The 19326-nt window shown below is 37.7% G+C and overlaps 1 protein-coding gene across 5 annotated transcripts in view; it reads right to left on the reverse strand.

The window, feature by feature from the left end:
* atp11a (ATPase phospholipid transporting 11A) overlaps positions 1-19326 on the reverse strand; it is a 62501-nt gene that overhangs the window by 31112 nt on the left and 12063 nt on the right. For all 5 annotated transcript variants that reach the window (XM_043235610.1, XM_043235593.1, XM_043235601.1 and 2 more), the window contains exon 2: positions 511-633. In XM_043235610.1, the coding sequence (XP_043091545.1) occupies positions 511-633 (123 nt within the window). The remainder of the gene's footprint in view (positions 1-510; positions 634-19326) is intronic.

A 19326-nucleotide genomic window follows, 5' to 3' on the forward strand; every position in this document is an offset into this window, starting at 1 on the left:
AAAACAGTCCATCTTTCATCTGTGGTTCAATCTGAATGTTATGTAGTGACAGGAATTCTTTTTATATGCAAAGAAAATTAAAATGACTTTATTTAATAATTTGTCTCCTCTGTGTCTTATTACCATAGCGCCACTGTTATTTTTATTTTCTTTGCATACAAAAAGTATTCTTATCAGTTCATAACATACAGATTGACCCACTGATGGCAGATGGAGTATTCTGAGGATTTCTTTCTAGACCTTGACAGTCTTCAATGGCAGTCAATGGGATGGTCACAAGACACTTGTGACTAAAATATCTTAAATTGCATTCCAAAGACTTTTAAACAACATTTTGGAACAACATGAGGTAAGTGAGCAATGACAAAATATTTATTTTGGAGTGGAGTGACCCTTTAAATGTTGATAACAAGACCTGACCATGTGCTGATCCTATAATAACCAGATGACATCATCTCTTGCGTGTCATTTTTGGTTCAGGTAGCTGTTTGGCTGTGGAGCACATCTGACCTTTGAGGATACGATTCTGTTGTCAGGAAATCTCTGTGGAATGTACGCTTCTGTTCCTGGTGGAGGCTCTTTATGTCCAATATAAACCGTCCTGCTGTCCACCCAGCTCTCCTCTCCTGTACACTGAAACAAAGAGATAGAGAGAGCGGATTATTCATTTATTCATAGATATTCGTGCATCATCCATCCAATGAGACTGCTTCCTGTTGGAGAACACGGTCTTTAATCAGTATTGACACGGTCGACTGGCCTGACTTGAGTTCACAAGTGAGATCCACCCACTGCAGAAAACAGGTGCACAAACGAGGAACCGGCTTTTGAGCTACAAATAGTTTTGTTCTGATGAGAAAGAGAACAGATACAGAACGTATGGCTCCTGCCATTCTTGATTTGACTCTCAAAGGCAGGGGAACATAGTTTCATAACAAAGAACAAGTGTGTGAGTGTTTGTGAGAGAGAGTGAGAGAGAGAGAGAGAGAGAGAGAGAGAGAGAGAGAGAGAGAGAGAGAGAGACAGAGAGAGAGAGAGAGAGAGAGAGAGAGAGAGAGAGAGAGAGAGAGTGAGAGAGAGAGAGAGAGAGAGAGTGAGAGAGAGAGAGAGAGAGAGAGAGAGAGAGAGAGAGACAGAGAGAGAGAGAGAGAGAGAGAGAGAGAGAGAGAGAGAGAGTGAGGCAGAGAGAGAGAGAGAGAGAGAGAGAGAGAGAGAGAGAGAGAGAGAGAGAGAGAGAGAGAGAGAGAGAGACTTGTAGTCTAACCTGTTTTAATCACTCACCTGGCAAAAATTTAAGATATTTTAGATTCATCTACATTTAATGTAACACCGAATTATCTTTAACTAAAACTAAAAGTATTATTTTTTTGTTGTTGTTGTAATACAGCTGAAACTAAGTATATCATTAATTAGATGAAAAACTTAAACTTTAAAATGAACAACTCACTGAAACTAGTTAAAGCGCTAAAAATTACTAAAGGAAATAAATACGAACTAAACCTTAGAAAGTAAATTAACCTAAAAAAGACCATATTACCATACATTACATTATATACAAAAAATAAATTAAATTAAAAACAAACATGAATATATTACTAAAAAAAGTAACTAAAACGAAACCTAAAAATCTAAACTAAAAGTAAATATAACTATGAATTATTTTATATTTAAATATAATTATTAAAAAAACACTGTTTCAAACCTTTATGACATTCCACTTTTTTGTGAATTAAAAAATGTACAAATAACACTGGACTGGATAACAGGCCTGGAACAACATTAGGCTGAGTTAATAATGATATATTTTTTTATGCTTCTCTGGGAACTATCGCTATAATACATTCAATAACAATATGACTGACAGAAAATAGTAAAAGATAATGCAAAAAACAGTAGCAGTGGGCATTAATTTCTCATACTACATTAAGTAAAAGCAAACAGCGGAAAACTATGTGACAATAAAACCGACGGCGTGAAATATTCATCCTAGCAGGTTTGCACATATCTGAATTTCTCTCTTCGTTTTTCATTACTCATACTTCACTCAACATGCTACTTGCTACTTTGAAGCATCTGCTCTTGCTACTGCCGCTGACTTCACGCCAGCTTTAATGGGTGTGGATTATGCAAGGAAAGCTGATCTTAGATCAGGGTGAAGGGAGTCACCTAATATCGTGTGTCTTTACATTCCAGCACTACAAGTAACCTGTCTGCAACCGCAGCGAGTGTCAACGACCGTAACAGCATTGGCTGCTATGTGACTCTGCCTCTCCCTCTCAGTCAGGGCGGGATTAAATCCGGCCGAGCCTCTTAAACGCTTACGTAAGATGAGAAATATGAGCTATTACCACTTCAAAAGAATGCCTGCATCCAGCACTGCATGCAACAGGACATGCATGCGGATTTCTGTCACATAAAGGACACTGAGAACGTGTTGAATGTTCTTGTGTTTGGCTTTAAGCATTTAGGTTTTGGCAGGGATTTAAACGCATACAGGTCGTGGTCAGCTGTCGTCAACATCAATTATACAAATTAAATCCTTTAGCATTCAGACTGACGTCAGGGTCCACAGCAATGTCAGATTCTTCGCATCACCTTGTTCATCATGGAAAATCCTAAGAGACCCACAGGAAGTCAGTCTGAAGTTTCTCTGTGACTCATGCATCTCTATGCCTCTGTGTATTTGTGTGTGTGTTTGTGTGTGTGTGTGTGGTTTCGACCTTGCAGAGTGAGCTCAGACACCATCCACCCTACACAAATTACTCAAAATGTCTTTCAGCTCCCCTAAAATGACAACACGCATTCCAAAGAAAACAAATTCAAGGGTAAATTGCACAAAACACTTTGATAAGAAAATAGACAAACAAAAAACACAATATATTATGCTTTCAACTGAAAAGCGAGCATCTTTAGATTTAGATTTTTAATAGTGACATTATTTTCAGAACAAATGAGCACACTTCTTATTGCAGTAATAATTAAATCTCTTTGCTGTAATGTGAAATATTATTCTTTTGATATTTTATTTAAATTTACAAGATTTCCAATAGCTTAGTAAAAAAAAAAAAAAAAAATATGCCATAATTTAGACTACTTAAAATGAATTTATTTAATTTCATACTATTTATTGACATATCACTTAAGATTTACTGTATAAAACAAAAGTTAAACGTATTAAACTTATTTGGAGTATTTCTTTAGTTTGAAAACAATATGTATTGGTTCCTGAAAATAATGTGTATTTTATTTTATTTTACTTTATTTGATGAGAATGATCCTCAAACATGAGGCTGCTTCATAGGATGTGCTGGAAGTATGTTCAGAGAGAAAATTCTACTGCAAACGTGCTGAAACTACGTAAAGAATTCTTCTGTTTTCCTCTCACTCTGTGTTTTCTCTATGTGTTATAGAGGTGGATTTAAGCAGACGGCACTGAGCAGCTGGTCAAAGGCTCAGTGAACCCTGAGCCCCATAATCACACCTAATCCACTGCCCTAAAACACACACACACACACACACACACACAGAGCCAGAGCGACACACACAATGAATGAGCGTGTTCTGTTTTCTTCCAGGCACCTGACGGGTCTGGGATGACCTATATAAATACAACATCCACCAAACTAGCTAGCTACCAGGCTAACATTTAAACCAAACAGTTTAATCACGGATGAATCGCGGTATTTACTGTTAAATTAACAGTTTAGCCTTCATCTGCTGCTCAATTACTTACCCACATGTTGTTCTAAACTTACATGCTGGTATTTATTTTTTTCACTAATTCGTTCTGAATAATAGGAAAAATCTGACTAAAATCGAAGCTTAAGCTCTCATGAAGACCAAATACACAAGCTCATAACCGAGAAGCAAACAGTGACACAAGAATGAGAGGTGGCAGTAGTCTGGTCACTAGTCAAAGGGATTATATCACGCTCGACTCGTGCCTGAGCTCCCGAGGAACAGCTCAAGTTACCATACCACACACACACACACACACACACACACACACACACACACACACACACACACACACCATCATCAACTGTCCGTGCAAACAACAGCTGAAATTCCTCCAGCCAATGCTGATCAGTGCTGATCCAGGAACAGCTATCCCTACCTATGAAAACAAATATATTTTGATGATGACATAGGCTACTTCAGGACATACTGTAAATGGCAAAAACTGATCCTAGATCAGCACTTTCCATGACACCACAGGTCATACTGACTGAAATCTAATGCTCTCCATGACGACATTTTCCAGTTGTGACCATACTAGCTAATGGCAGTTTAATATTTTGCTATCAAACCAAAAACAGCAGGCAGTGTATGGACGTAGGAGGGCATATCCAAATATATGGAGGTAAGAAGGCATATCCAAACCAGTCAACATGGATGCATCCTTCATTTTCCATGATATCCTGTATTTTAAATAATGTAACAAATGCACATTTATAGTGTTTATTTAAATTGATATATTTTATTTAATTTCAGATTCCACTTCTACTTCGATGATAATAAATTATCAAATCAATCTAGATCATTAAAACTAGTTCTTGAAAGCCAAACACTTTAATATAATAATAATAATAATAATAATAATAATAATAATAATAATAATAATAATAATATTTGTACACACACACACACATTTAATTCTATTATTTTTATATTATTTATTTTACTTGGCATATAAACGTATAACAGAGTGAGTTTATCCATATTCAGACAATTACCTTTTTGTAGTGTCAACGTTTCTCCAAATTCTCATTACAATAATGGAAGAAAAAAAAAATCACTGAAATGCAAAATAAAGACTATTTCATTAATAATGGTGTGCATCATATTACATGGCTTTCATTTTATTATTTAAAGAATTCACACATTCAAAACGCCAGAGTGAGTTTATCCTTACAAAACATCCAAGTAGTTTCCTTGAGTTTGTGAGTATTATGTGTAATATAAAAGGCAATAAGAACTGTGTTTTCTGGAAAATAGGAACTATGACTACAACCACTACTTTTAGAACCACTAAACTGATCTCAACACTCACACTCTCAAAGTGCTTCAGGGCATCACTGAAGTTACTTGGCTAAAAATAGCATTGCATGATTCCTGTAACTGTAGACTGTTGTATGTGAAACACGATGCAAACAATTAAACAGGCGACAGGAACTCATTTCAGATCAAAACACTGACGGTCCTCTCAAACTGACTTACGAAATGTCTTTTGTGGCGAAATGTTTCTATGGACAAGTTAGGTAGTTAAAATCGAACAGAGGAGCATTCAGTGATAACTCAAGCTGTCATCAGCTTACATGTAGGTCAGCGTTTAAAGACTCTCGTTTAAAAGTGTGACAGTAGCGTCACATGCCTGAGAGAAGGAAGACATGGAGATAAGAAGGGAAATGCAGAAAAGCAGAAACATGAACTATAGTGAGTGTGTACTTGTTTGCTAAAACTACTGCTGTCAAATGATTAATCGAGATTAATATAAATTATATAAATATATACATATATACAAATATTTTCAAAATATGTATATAGTCGGTATAGAGTGTGTATTTTTACATACATAATAAATATACACAGCACACACATATACATTATGTAAACAAAAACTTTTATTTGGGATGCGATTGGTTGCTTGACAGCACTACTATATACCAAAATTACATTATTCATTTTTTATTAAACTTATTAAATTAATTATTTGATCAGGACTAAAAACTAATTACTAATTACTACATAAATGTCACCACTTTATTTCAGAACAATGCATCTTATTTTATTACAAAATATTCCTGACCAGTCTATTGTAACTGAAAAGCGGAGCCGAATCTGAATGAGGCAGGTGTCCGTTCACACCTCTCTGATCTGGATCTGGATCGTTTCAGCTCGTTATTCACCCTCGTTCCCTTCATCTCTCCTCAGCGGCTTTTCCATGACCCCTGCTCAACCTGTTAATGAGTGAAACCAGTAAACCCTGGCCTACTGCCCGAGTATCTCTGTTTTTCCTATTGTTTGGTCACATGGTTGTTCGGCTTCACTTCAAAAAGTTGTCGTTTCAGTAGAAGCACAAGGGGTGGGGGGTTCCTCCCCTGAGCTAAAACAAACAATTGCTGTTTACAAGAAGGAAATGTACTTTCGTCTGAGGAAAAACATAAGTGTTTAAGGACGTTTTCTATTCTTTAGAGATAATCGGAGCATTGAGGGTTTTAACAGGACAAATATACACTGACTTCTCCTGTAAACAAAGTGGGACAACATTTGTTTGCATTTCAAATAATCTGGGGGCGGACTCTAATTTCACCTCCTCCTTTCTCCCTCTTCCTTTCTTACTCATTCTACATGAAGGCAACCTGTTGTTTTAAATGAATGCCAGAAATAAACACCCACACACATATTGTGCCTGGTAGCCCTTTCACATCACCCTACACACACACACACACACACACACACACACACACACACACACAAATCTCACACATCCGCTCCACAGGGGAAAACATGCCCTTTCAGAAAGATAACAGCAAAGACCTTTTTAATGGATGTAACTGGCCAGTAAGAAAAAGAAAACAGTTTTAACTTAGAGTGATAAATGACTATAATTGCATATTTAATACCGTGCTGACTTAAAACTTTTAAACTCAAAAGCTTTTCAAAGCCAACCTGACAAGGTCATCAGAACCAACAAATATAAAATATTATGCAAAGCCAGGTCAGGCTCACAGAGACAGACTTCTGAAAATCCAGTCAATTTTGCATCTTATTTGATTCACGCACAGCTTTAAAGGGACAGTACACCCAGAAATAAAGATTCTGTCATATCAGTCCAAATTTGTTTGACTATTCTTTAAGTAAAAATGTTAAATAAAAAGTGAAATATTATTACAAATTAACAGAACTTCTCTATTTGATTCATTTCAAAATGAAATTTATTCCTGTGACGCAAAGCTGAATTTTCAGCAGCCATTACTCTAGTCTTCAGTGTCACATGATCTCTTAGAAATCATTCCAGTTAGCTCATTTAGTGCTCGAAATCACAAACTGCCCACTTAAACACGAAGACGATGTCTAAACAGCCTATAACAGCCTTTATTGTTATTTTATTGTTTGGCTTACGTGACGTTAGGGGAATGTACATCTGAAATCAATACCTACTACAACAGATTTGCGTTCCATAAAGTAGTAGCACATTTAAAACTGACTAAATTGTCCTCCTCAGACTGAAGAAAACAATTTTTGCACAGTGTACAATATATATTGGAATGTGAATGATTCATGGGGGGTCCATCTGCCAAGAAAGAAACTAAAGAAAAGAAGCAGAAATTGGACATCAGTGAGTCTGTAGCATGTCAAAATGGTAGACATTTGTTTGCTAAATTATTACATTTTGAAATATTCATATTCAGGATGCTTTGAGGCTCAGAGTACAGGTGGTTCGGTTAGATGTTTAGTCTTAAGAGACAGCTGGTGAATCATCTTATCTATAACAGATTAACTACAAGGTTAAGATGCGTACTGATGCTAAGGGTGAGCCAACGAAAGTCCAGGCAGGCAGGAAGGGTGAGAGTGGGAAAATGCTTTCTCATTGTGAAAGTGTGAGACTGAAAGAATAACATACAGAACACGCGGCTGACATAGCAGCACGGCTGATTGATGCTATTTTGCTTCCACAGAGAAAACAAAATAAGATTCATTGCCTTTCAAAAGTTCGGAGTTGGTAAGATGGTTTTGAAAGAAGTCACTTATGTTCACCAAAGCAGCATTTATTAAAAGTAATAATAATTAAAAGAACTAATAATTCTGCAAAATTTCTATTAGAAAAAGCATTATGAATGTCACTTTTTACCAATTTAATGCATACATGCACAGTAAAAGTACAAATTTCTTAAATGATATAGATAACTGAATAAAAACTTTTAATTTTTGTAAATAAACTGAGCCCAGATATCAATGGGGACCATGAAAAAAACACTGGAGAAATTAATGCACTTTGGAAAGTTGATAATGGTGAGTAAAAATAAATATATAATTTTAATTTTTCTTATTATTTATCATTTCATTATTCAGAGGGGAAAAAGGATATGATTTGACTCTTCCATTTATGACAAAAAAAGAAAGAAAATGCAAAACATGATGCACTGTTAAAGAAAAAAAAACGTTGTTTCAACTTGAAATAACTTGTTACCACGCTGCCTAAAAACATTTGTTTAGTCAACAAAAATATTTTAGTTGTCACTTAAATTAACATTAAGTAACTAAAAATTTTAAGTTGACTCAACTAAAACATTTTAGGCAGCGCGGTTATTTCAAGCAGAAACATTTTTTATTTTATTTTGTTTTACAGTGTTTAAACTCAACAATCCAATAAAAGCACTGCAGTGCATTACTTGTTAAAATTTAACTGCTTAAAACGGAGCAGTTAGTGTCACTTTATGTTTATTGGGCATGGCAACAATATTTTATGAGTGGAATAAAAGCAGACAGCAGGTATCCATGGTGCAGTCTGAATGTGTGGATTTTAACAACGTGATTGAGCGTTCCATTATACGCAGCTACTCTGACCAATGGAGCGCATAGCAAGTTATATAACCAAAAAAAGCTGTCAGATTCCATTTCCGCATACTTTTTCTATTGATCAGAAAGCTATTATAGGGCATTTAATCAATACATAAAACACTTATAATATAGTACGGAAAGTATGAATGCATTCTTACGTCTGATTGATCTGCATTAATTGATCTCTTCTTGCTTGCATGCATTCAAGTAAATGCTAAATAATCACACGTGTATTACCGACCCTCTTTTATATGGAAAGCGAGTCAGCAAATGTATTTCCAAACAACAACGCAGCAGACTCTGTTATACATGGTATACTATATCGACACCAAAAAGCAAGGCAAGCATTAAGTGAGACTAAAAATGTAATATTCCTTTAACATCTATGGACGGTAAAAACCACAGTAGTTCATTGCAGCTAAGCATTGTTAAAGAGAAGATCGCTGAATGTGGTTCTGCCACTGATCAGATTTTACCTTTTAAATATGTCTGGATTGAAGAGTGCATTAGAGTTGTCTCTGTGTGATCACATTAAACCTATTTCTATTCCTGATCTGTTTTATGAAATCAGTTATTGGATTGTACAACAAGGATGTAATGGGTTTGTTATATTGGTAGAAGCTTGGGTTGGTATCTAGGGTGTCTGGTTCGAATGCCTTAAGGATCGAACACTAAACCCCAGGCTGCAGCAGTGGGACTGTCACTTAGTAAATCAAAAACAACGTCTCCTAAATTAATACTCACTGGAAAGTATTTAGATTAAAAGAAAACCACAGAAAGGAAAAAATAAATAAAAATAAATCGATGGTGTGTTTGTGCTTTTTTCCCCACTGAGCTCATTATTACCTTCTAGAGAATTATAAGCACATTATTTATGGCTGAATTATTCTATCATGGGAAATTATTATATTACTGTATATGTGGAAAAAAACACACCTTCAGAGTAACATTTGTGTATTGTGTGCCTTATCTGTCCAGTTCATATTGCATAACTATTACACAATACAATTTTGCTATAAAGTGAGCGCTGCCAAGTGAGTGAAAAAGGCCAATATATCTTCTTTTTTTATCTTGCATTGTCATCGTCTTTGCCTGAGAGTACCAGGAATATGGTGTTTGTATCCATCTGTCTACATGTGTATATTTCTCTGCATGTAAGAGTGCACAGCAATTATATAAGAAAGAGATGCTTTTAGCCTCTTTAAAAGTAAAGTCAAGTAATATAAAGATAGAAGGATACATGACATAATATATTATTTAATAATTGATATGAGTCAGTAGAAACATTGAAAGGCACTATGGCAGCATCATCATGGTCACCAGAGACAAAGACATGAAGGTTTTTTATACATTTTATGGCTGTAATTTGAACTGTGGCCTATACATATGTCCTATAACCGATTAATGGCTGATATTAAAATCTTTTGCCTTTAAAAAAATTCTTTAAAAGCAATTTTATAATTTAAAGTGTGCTACAGTTAAATAAAAAAAAATCATAACACATAAATATTTAATATAATAATAAAAACAGCAGCATACAATTAAATATAATTTAATAACTATAAATATTGTGCGTCACTTGAGCAAACAGAATTCATATAAGATTAACAATGATCAAATACTTTAATTCACCAAAATCTGTTTTTAAAGTGTTTAAAGTGTAATTTCAGCATGAATATAAATATTCAAGCGCAAAATAAAAATGAAATGCTTTTGTCGAGTCTCTGAGATTCAGGTATTAGAGTCTGTTCTTTGTCCAAACCACAAAAAAAACAGAGCTGCACGTATTTTATCTCACCCTCTGATAAGCAAAGCAAGGATGACTGAAACACAGCCGTTCTAACACAACCCACACACACGTCCTGCCTATTGATGCAGTGGTAGCTCTGGTAACATTTGCTAAACACTTGTGTATAATTCATGGATTGTCCACATAGTGGCCAGCGATAAGAGCTATCACGCTTGTCCAGTCAGCTCGTCCTTAAGGTTAACAACATTTTACATCACAAAAGGCGTTTTAAATATAGTTTGTTGGGGGAGGCGGACAGGCCCGTGCAGGACTGAGATTAATAGGGCTGTCAACAGGCCAAACAATCAGCCCCTAGCCAAGACACAGGGAAACAGGGAGAAAATGTGTGTGGTTAACTCCAGGACGCTAGTAAGACCCTATCCAAAAAGCTACCCAAATTGTTAGTCTGCTGCAGATGTATGAACTTTTCTCCTTCTCAATTTTTTTTTCTCTGGCAAGTGGCAACATAATTTAGTTTTGCGTGAGCGTTTTCTCTGACCCTTCAAATGAAAGGCTGTTTTGTGCTGAATTACCTTACAGATTTTTCCAGTCTTCTGGATAAGCACTTTATGCAAATCGGTTTGCTAATGAATCATTCACCATTTCGAAAACAAGTCTGACTGATTCACTGGTATCAAAATGTGAATCGTAATTATTTTTTTTTAGGAAAAACAGAAAGCATGGCAAGCAAATATATAAAAATCAGCAAAGCACAACAACACTGGCCATCTGTGGCGATCATGCTACGCTCACTAACTGACCGGGGGTTCACGCTGATGCTGGTGGAGGTGTATCTGTGGTAAATGCTACACTTGCTCTCAAATGCGCTCCATCTGTTAGCAACTTCCGCCCCCGGAAGAGAGCAGAGAGGTCTGGAAGCTTCTAGACTTGAACGCCATAATGTTCTTCACTCGTCAGGCTTAAACAGTCTCTGCTAGACAACTCCTTCACTGGTCTATGCCATCTCACAGGAACACCAGGCCAATGTGCTACATGTGCACATAAAATATTTAGAGGCCTGGAGTTAGTATCCATTAGTGTAAAGTGTACCTGTCCTTGTGTATCACCATATTTAGAAGTACAATAAATGGAAAGCACAAAAAGACAAAAAAACAGGGTATTTGATGTAAGTAAGTCCAAGATAACAAGAGCAATGGTTATTGATGTTGTTGGAAACTTGAAATTATCGTAAAAACATAAAAGCAATAAATAAATACATGAAAAAGCAAACAAATACAATGCATAATAAGGAGAAAAATATATCTGTTACACATACCCAGTATATAATAATAATAAAAGTTGGGCTGTGAAACAATTCATCATGATTTATCACATCTAAAATAAAAGCTTTTATTTACATAATATATGTATGTGTGCTGTGTATATTTATTATGTATATATAAATATACATGCAGTATATATTTTGAATTTTGCATGTATATACACAAATATATATTCATAGTCTTATATATGTAAATAAACAGAACATTTTACTTAAATTTATGCATGCATTTCTACTACTACTACTACTACTACTACTACTACTACTACTACTACTACTACTACTAGACAATGATAGTTTCTTTATTACATAACATGAGCAGACTATTTTTCAGACACAAAAAAATAGATAGCAAAAACAATAGCAAGAACAATAATCCATACAAAAGAGAATTAAAGATTGAATCCTGTGCCCCAGGTCATCTGTAGTTTACATGCATTGGTCACAACCCATGATCCATCAGTGGCCAAGCGTGGGAAAGCATGCATAAGTCATCTCTTGTCTATTTGTGTACAGATCAAACAGCTGTTTAGAGCCCCTTACAACAGCCAGCAGCTTGGACCAGATGTGCAGCACTCTCTTGAGTAGTCAGCAGTTTAAAAACTGGCGAGAATAACAGCTAGAGCCTCCTAGAATTATATAAGAATAATCACTTAAACACCCACACCCCTGCCCCTCTCTCAGCCCGACACAATAATCAATCTTTCTAGCATGTGACCAGCCTCAGGACGTGAGCCACGTGAACTCAAACTCACTCTAATCTGTCACATTTGTATCATGTGAAGGGGTGTGGCTGAAACACACACATATGATGATCACATGATGGTGGTTATTAACAGTACCCAGGATCTATAGATTGATGTCAGAGTACTCGCCAAAACAAATCAATAAATGTTAATGAATTGTCTGTCTGGCTATTTCATATTTCATATTTTCAAAAAAAAAATATTGCATAATTTCTTTTTTCAGTTAGAGATTTCAAAGATATATCAAGAGAAATAAAATGAATATATTTTCTTATGCACTCCTGCACTGTGAAATCTTTTTTTTTTTTTTTTTAAACAGCATGGTATGGACCATGGACCACAAAACCAAGATAGTTTGTTAAGATAGAATAATATTTACAATTATAGAGACAACTATTTAAAAATATGGAGTCTGGAGTAATCAAAAATAAATTGTAAATTCCCTACTGTAAATATAATACAAAGTATCTTCATTGAACATTATTTTTACTTAATATCCCAATGATTTTTGGCGTAAAATATTCATTTTGATCATTTTGACCCTTACAATATATTTCTACAAATATACCTCAACAACTAAAGACTGGTTTTGAGGTCCAGGGTAGCATATACATATCCATATATTATTTTATTTCTACTTATGAACTTGTTCATTAAATTATACATAATGTACACTGACCCACTGTACATATTATATTGTTTTGATGAGCAGAAATAGGTTTTTCTGTCATACTCAACGGTTTATTATACAGGCAGGACCCTTTCTTGATCCGATTCGGGAGTATGAGAAACTGAATGTATAGGATCCGGTCTCTCAGGGTGTTCGCAAGCTCTCGGTGGTCCTGACCCGCAGCAAGCACTTTTATCATTAACCTCACATTAAAACACATGTTTGCTCCTCTTTAGTGGGTCACTCTAATTAACCCACTTACCAAATGAGTCACATAGAAGCTCTGCTAGGCTTCACTTCTCTGCAGTGTAATGACTTCACACACACTAATTCACACATATACACAAAGTTCTACAGCCATAGAGCCCTAAGGAGTGTGATCGTATTTTATATATACTGCATATTGCATCTAATGGATTTTGACTGGGGGAAGAGGGAAGACAGGAAATTAACAGAATATGACTATTTTAAGTTTTTTTTTTTGATGAATTCCAGTCATTCCCCTGATATCATATTTCCTCAAGCACCGCCTCTCAACCATACCATTTAAAAGCAAAACCCAACTGTTCTTGTTCTATCATTTTCACTTATACAAGCTTCCCTGTATAAGCGTGAGTGTGTGTTGGACCAAAAGGTAACAGTGTTTAAAGTGAACTAAAGCACGAAAGAACATACTGATGTTTTTTCAGATGCAAACAAGAGTCAGACGAAGATCAATGTTCAGCCATCTCAGCCAGGGATCCTGTGTTCCAGCCAATTGAAAAATGGAGCCATAGGTTTGTAATTGACAGCGCACTGCAGGGGAATAATTCACTCTTGCCCCCACTGTGAACCCAGAGGAAGAACGCTGAGAGACTAAACCCGATTTGTCTATTCACTGGTTGAGAAATCTTTTCACCAGTGCAATGGATACTGTAACTTTTCTACACTGTTGTATCTGAAAATTTAAAATATATATATATATATATATATATATATATATATATATATATATATATATATTATATATATATATACAATACACCAATACACTAATCTATATTTATTTATTTTGTTTAAATGGTTCATTATTATTATTTGAAATAAGACTCAAAGCAGTTAACCGTTTGGGTGCACACAAGTTGGTTTACTGTGTTTATTTGGTTTAATATATATTTCTTTGAGTTAGCATGTCGCGGGTTGTGGAAGATACCGGCTGTTCCTTTGTGAGGTCAGTTCACTACCAATTCCCACCACAATCCAGCTGGAACTTATCATTTCTTTTCAATTTGTTAATCTTATTTTTTGCCTTTTTGCTATATTTCTTTCTCCGTTTATGATTTATCTAAGCAACTATTTGTTATGAAATGATTTGTTGTTGTTAGATTTATGCAAGCATTTAAAATATTGATTTCCTGTGTTTCCCTCCTTGTTTCTAATGGATTAGTCCGTTTGTATATAAGTGCTCTGTCATTTTGGGGTGGGGTTGGAGTTGGTGTCGTCTTTGAGTTGCTAGTAGTTTTCTGTTCTCTGTATTTTTTGTTATTTTTGTTTTATAAGGCCTGCTTATTGATTTGGGAATTTTTGTGTGTTAATATATATTTTTGGCTCTTTATTAAAAGTATTTTTTCCCCTTTAAACTTTGTTTGTGCTGGTGTAAGCCCTTACAATTCTAAAACCTGGTGTGATCCCTCACAAGTGGTGTCAGAAGTGGGATCGTTTAACGCCAGTAAGGGCATAGTAACCAGTGCATTTGTTTTTTTGGCAGAGTCGGGTTGGACGGAAAGGCCTCCCATGTTCTAGGATAAAGAAGCACCTGAACTACTGCAAGATGGGGACGTAAGGATGTCAGTGATGGAGATCAAGAGCTGGCAGGTAGTGAACCAACCCCCTTGATTTGGTTGGTCTGCTTAAAGCACATATGGCACGTATGGATGCCCAGGAGGTGCAAAGGAATGCAGAGATGGCACAGCAGGAGCGACGGTTCAAAGCTCTCCAACATCAGTTTGACTTTGCAAATGGAGGTGCAGGCCCATAACTCCCATTCCTCAGTCAGTAAATGTCACCAGATGGACTGGAACGCAGCGATGAGACTGTTGGTCCGAAAGGGCCATTGTTGCAGACACCTGGCAGAAAGCAGGGACTGAACCTCGTGTTCTCAGGTTGGTCTTCATTCAAAGCTGAAATTAGAAAAGTTATGTGATTCTGATGATATTGACATTTTCTAACTACTTTTGAGAATGGCAGTAGTATGTCGGTGTGCCAAAGGAGGAGTGGGTCTTTCATCTGATTCTCTTCTGACTGGTAAGGCCCGGGCTGCATCATGCATGTGGAGGATTCTCTGAGTTATGAGGAACTGAAATTGGCTGTCTTGAATGATATTAATCGAGAAACGTAAGACAGAAGTTCCGATCACTTGAAGTGGATCTCGTGAAAGTCCTAAAGAACTGTATGTCACAGGCTAAAAGAGTTATATGGGAAGTGGATGCAGCCTAGAAGTAAGACAGTTGATGAAGTTGGAGAAGTGATTATACTTGAGCAATATTTGAGAATGCTTTCCTTTGAGCTTCAGGTTTGGATTCGAACATGATCCACAGACTGCTTCAAAGCTGCTGCATTGGCTGATGTGTTTGTGGCCGCCCGTAAAGAAACCAGTCCTGAGTTGGAAGTCTCGTCGAGAAGACCAGAGATGGATCCATCCCAGTCAGTTCGAAGATTTTTCCAAATGCTGGTCCAGGAGGAGGACCTGCCTTTGTCTCTGCTTCTAAGAACTTCAGGAAAGTGCCTGTTTGTTACCTGTGTGGGCTGGAGGGTCACACGAAACCCATGTGTCCTAAAAATGTCAGCAAAGCTACTCACCTGTGTTCTGTGCCCAGGAGTGACAGGTATATACCAAAGGCAGTTGGAGGAGCAACACCAAGGACTACTGTGGTGGTGAATGGAAAGGAGATGGATGCTTTGATTGATACAGGAAGTGAGCAAACTCTAGTACATCGAAAATACATTCCCTCCGCACTTATCCACCACTCACACATCAAGAAAGGCTGTGCGCTGTGTACATGGAGATGAGAAACTACTACCTACTGCTGTGATTTATTTAAAAGTGAGAGGACAGACGATTTGATGGATGTAGGAGAGTCGTGGACCACCTACCCTACCCGGTAGTGCTGGGTCTTGATCTGCCAGTCCTGTTGAACTTGTTGCCGGCTTCCGCCTGCAATTTGGTGACAACTCGAGCACAAGCAAAGGCGGAGGAAGGAAGGAAACTGTTGAGTACCCTGCCATTTTTCAATGAGGATGTGGAGTCTGTTAATATTGTTAAACCCAAGAAGTCACGATTGAGAAAATCCAGTATCAAGCTTCTGCAAGATCGAGAGACTTTGTCAGACTTTGCTCCAGAGTTCAGCCTACCAACATCAGACAGTTACAACAGGAGGATGCTAGTCTTGTCTTGTATCTGGAAAGAGCCAAGCAAGAAAATGTTGTGAACTCTTTTGCTAAGGAGAGATTTGTTTTTCTATACTATACCATCAGCTGGGGCAAGAGACACAATTGGTGGTACCACAATGTGTCCGTGAAGTGATTCTGACTCTGGGTCATTCGATTCCCTGGGCTGGCCACCTGGGAGACGGAAAACCATTGCCCGGATCCGAAAATACTTCTTCTGGCCTGGTTTGATTTCAGATGTTACTCAGCATTGCAAGACCTGTCTGTCAGAAAGTTCTCCTTACAAACCGAAACATGTTCTCTTCAACCACTTCCACTCATAGGCACTCCCTTTGAAAGACTGGGAATGACTCCTTTGGAGAGAAGCCGTTCAGGTAATCGCTTCATGCTGGTGGTGACTGATTATGCTACCAGGTACCCAGAGGTGTTTCCTTTAAGGTCCATCAAGGCAAAATATGTGGCAACTTGCTTGTTGCAGTTGTTTTCTCGAGTTGGTTTCCCAAAGAGAAGTCTTAACTGACCAGGGAACTAACTTTATGTCAAAGTTGCTGAAAGAAACATACCAACTGCTGGGCATTAAAAGTCTGAGAACCACTCCTTTCCACCCTCAAACAGATGGACTTACTGAGAGATTCAATCAAACTTTAAAACAAATGATTCAAAGTTTGTATGTGATGCTGGGACTGACTGGGATCGATGGCTGCCTTACCTGATGTTTGCGTGCAGAGAAGTGCCCCAATCCTCACCGGATTCTCCCCATTTGAATTGTTATATGGCCATGAGGTAAGAGGGCCCTCTCTTTACTTAGAGAAACATGGGAAGAAGAGCCTCAGCGAGGTGAACAAAAGTGATTGAAATGAGAAAACGTCTACAGAAGATGTCAGCCTTCAATCTCACTTGGCAGAAGCCCAAAAGCGTCAGAAAACTTGGTATGACAAGTCTGCTCGTGATCGACAGTTTGAACCTGGTCAGAAGGTTCTGGTGATGTTACCCAGTTGTGAAAATAAACTGTTGGTAAAGTGGCAAGGGCCATATGAGGTCAAAAGAAGATTGGGTCACACTACTTATGAAGTTGCCTTACCTGATAAAGATCGCTCAGCACGACGTCTGCATGTCAACTTGCTTAAGCAGTGGTTTCTCGCCCAGATGATTCTGTCCAGAGCCTGATGATTAGGCGGGTGCAGGAGGAAGAGGAATCTGAGCAGTTCTTACCTCAACATGCTCTGGAAGGCGGGTCCCTGGACTTGAGTCACTTGTCCCCACAACAACAACAGGAGGTGAGGGACATCTGTTCACAGAAGTCTTTTCAGAATATCCTGGATACACTACCTTGATTGAGCATAACATTGTTTTGAAACCTGATGCTGTACCACGAAGAATGAGTTACAGGATTCCTGAACGCCTGCAAGACACACTGAAACAGGAAGTGGATCTGATGATGAAGCTGGGAGTTATAGAGCCCTCTAACAGTGAGTGGTGTCATCCGGTGGTTCTGGTTCCTAAGAAGGATGGTGGTATAAGATTCTGTATTGACTTTCAAACCTCAATTCAGTCACCAAGTTTGATGCCTACCCTACTCCATTTTGGTGATCTCACAGACCGATTGAGTACTTCCAAGTTTCTTACCACCATTGATCTGTCTAAGGGCTATTGGCAAATTCCTTTAACCTTGCAATCCAGAGAACTGACTGCCTTTAAAACTCCTGGGGCTTATTCCATTTTAAGGTCTTGGCATTCGGACTGCATTGCTGCCAGTTTCAAAGACTCATGGATACTGTACTAAGAGGGTTGGACTTTACAGCCGCTTACTTGGATGATATGATTTACAGCCAGACATGGGAGACCCATATTCAGCATATTGAGCAAGTCCTAAAACGTTCTCAAGGTAGCGGGTCTGACTGTTAACCCTCAGAAGTGTGCTTAGCGAAGGCTGAAACGAAAACGAAGTATCTGGGGTTTGTCATTGGCAAGGGAGTCATCAGGCCCCAAGTGGAAAAGGCAACCATTAAAGAATGTCCAAAGCCACGAACTCGCAAAGAGTTAAGATCATTCTTGGGTATGGCTGGATTCTACCATCGATTCATCCCTAATTTCTCTAGTAGAGCAGCAACATTGACTGATGATGGTGGGCTCTAGGAGTCCCAATCAGCTCCAGTGGACGGCAGAGACTGAGACCGCCTTCAGGATCTTAGAACAGCCCTGAGTAAGGACGCTGTATTGCATAACCCTGACTTCCAGCAGCCCTTTGTCTTACACAGACTGACGCTCAGATCGAGGTCTGGGAGCAGTGTTGTTACAAGGTGGTCCTGATGCCCGACGCCCTATTGCTTTCCTCAGCCGTAAACTCTTCCCTAGAGAAGTCCGGTACTCTATTGTGGAAAAGGAATGCTTAGCCGTGAAGTGGGCTCTGGATTCATAAAGTACTACCTTTTAGGTACAGAGTTTGTTCTGGAAACGGATCACAAGGCATTACAGTGGCTTCAAAAGATGAAAGACACCAACAGTAGAATTACTACCTGGCAATTCAACCCTTCAGATTCTTTATAAGACATGTCCCTGGCAAAGAGAACCTCACCGCAGATTACCTTTCCGTTGTGCCAGTGACATTCCTGAAGGGGGGGAGTATGTGACGGCCCATGTGGTGGCCGCACATTAAACGATCGGGTGAGAAATACACAATACACCAATACACTAATCTATATTTATTTATTTTGTTTAAATGGTTCATTATTATTATTTGAAATAAGACTCGTACACAGTTTGTTAGTTTATTTATTTTAAAGCAGTTAACCGCTTTGGGTGCACACAAGTTGGTTTACTGTGTTTATTTGGTTTAATATATATTTCT

The sequence above is a fragment of the Puntigrus tetrazona genome, chromosome 1 (assembly GCF_018831695.1).
Source record: "Puntigrus tetrazona isolate hp1 chromosome 1, ASM1883169v1, whole genome shotgun sequence".
In the NCBI taxonomy this organism is placed as follows: Eukaryota; Metazoa; Chordata; class Actinopteri; order Cypriniformes; family Cyprinidae; genus Puntigrus; species Puntigrus tetrazona.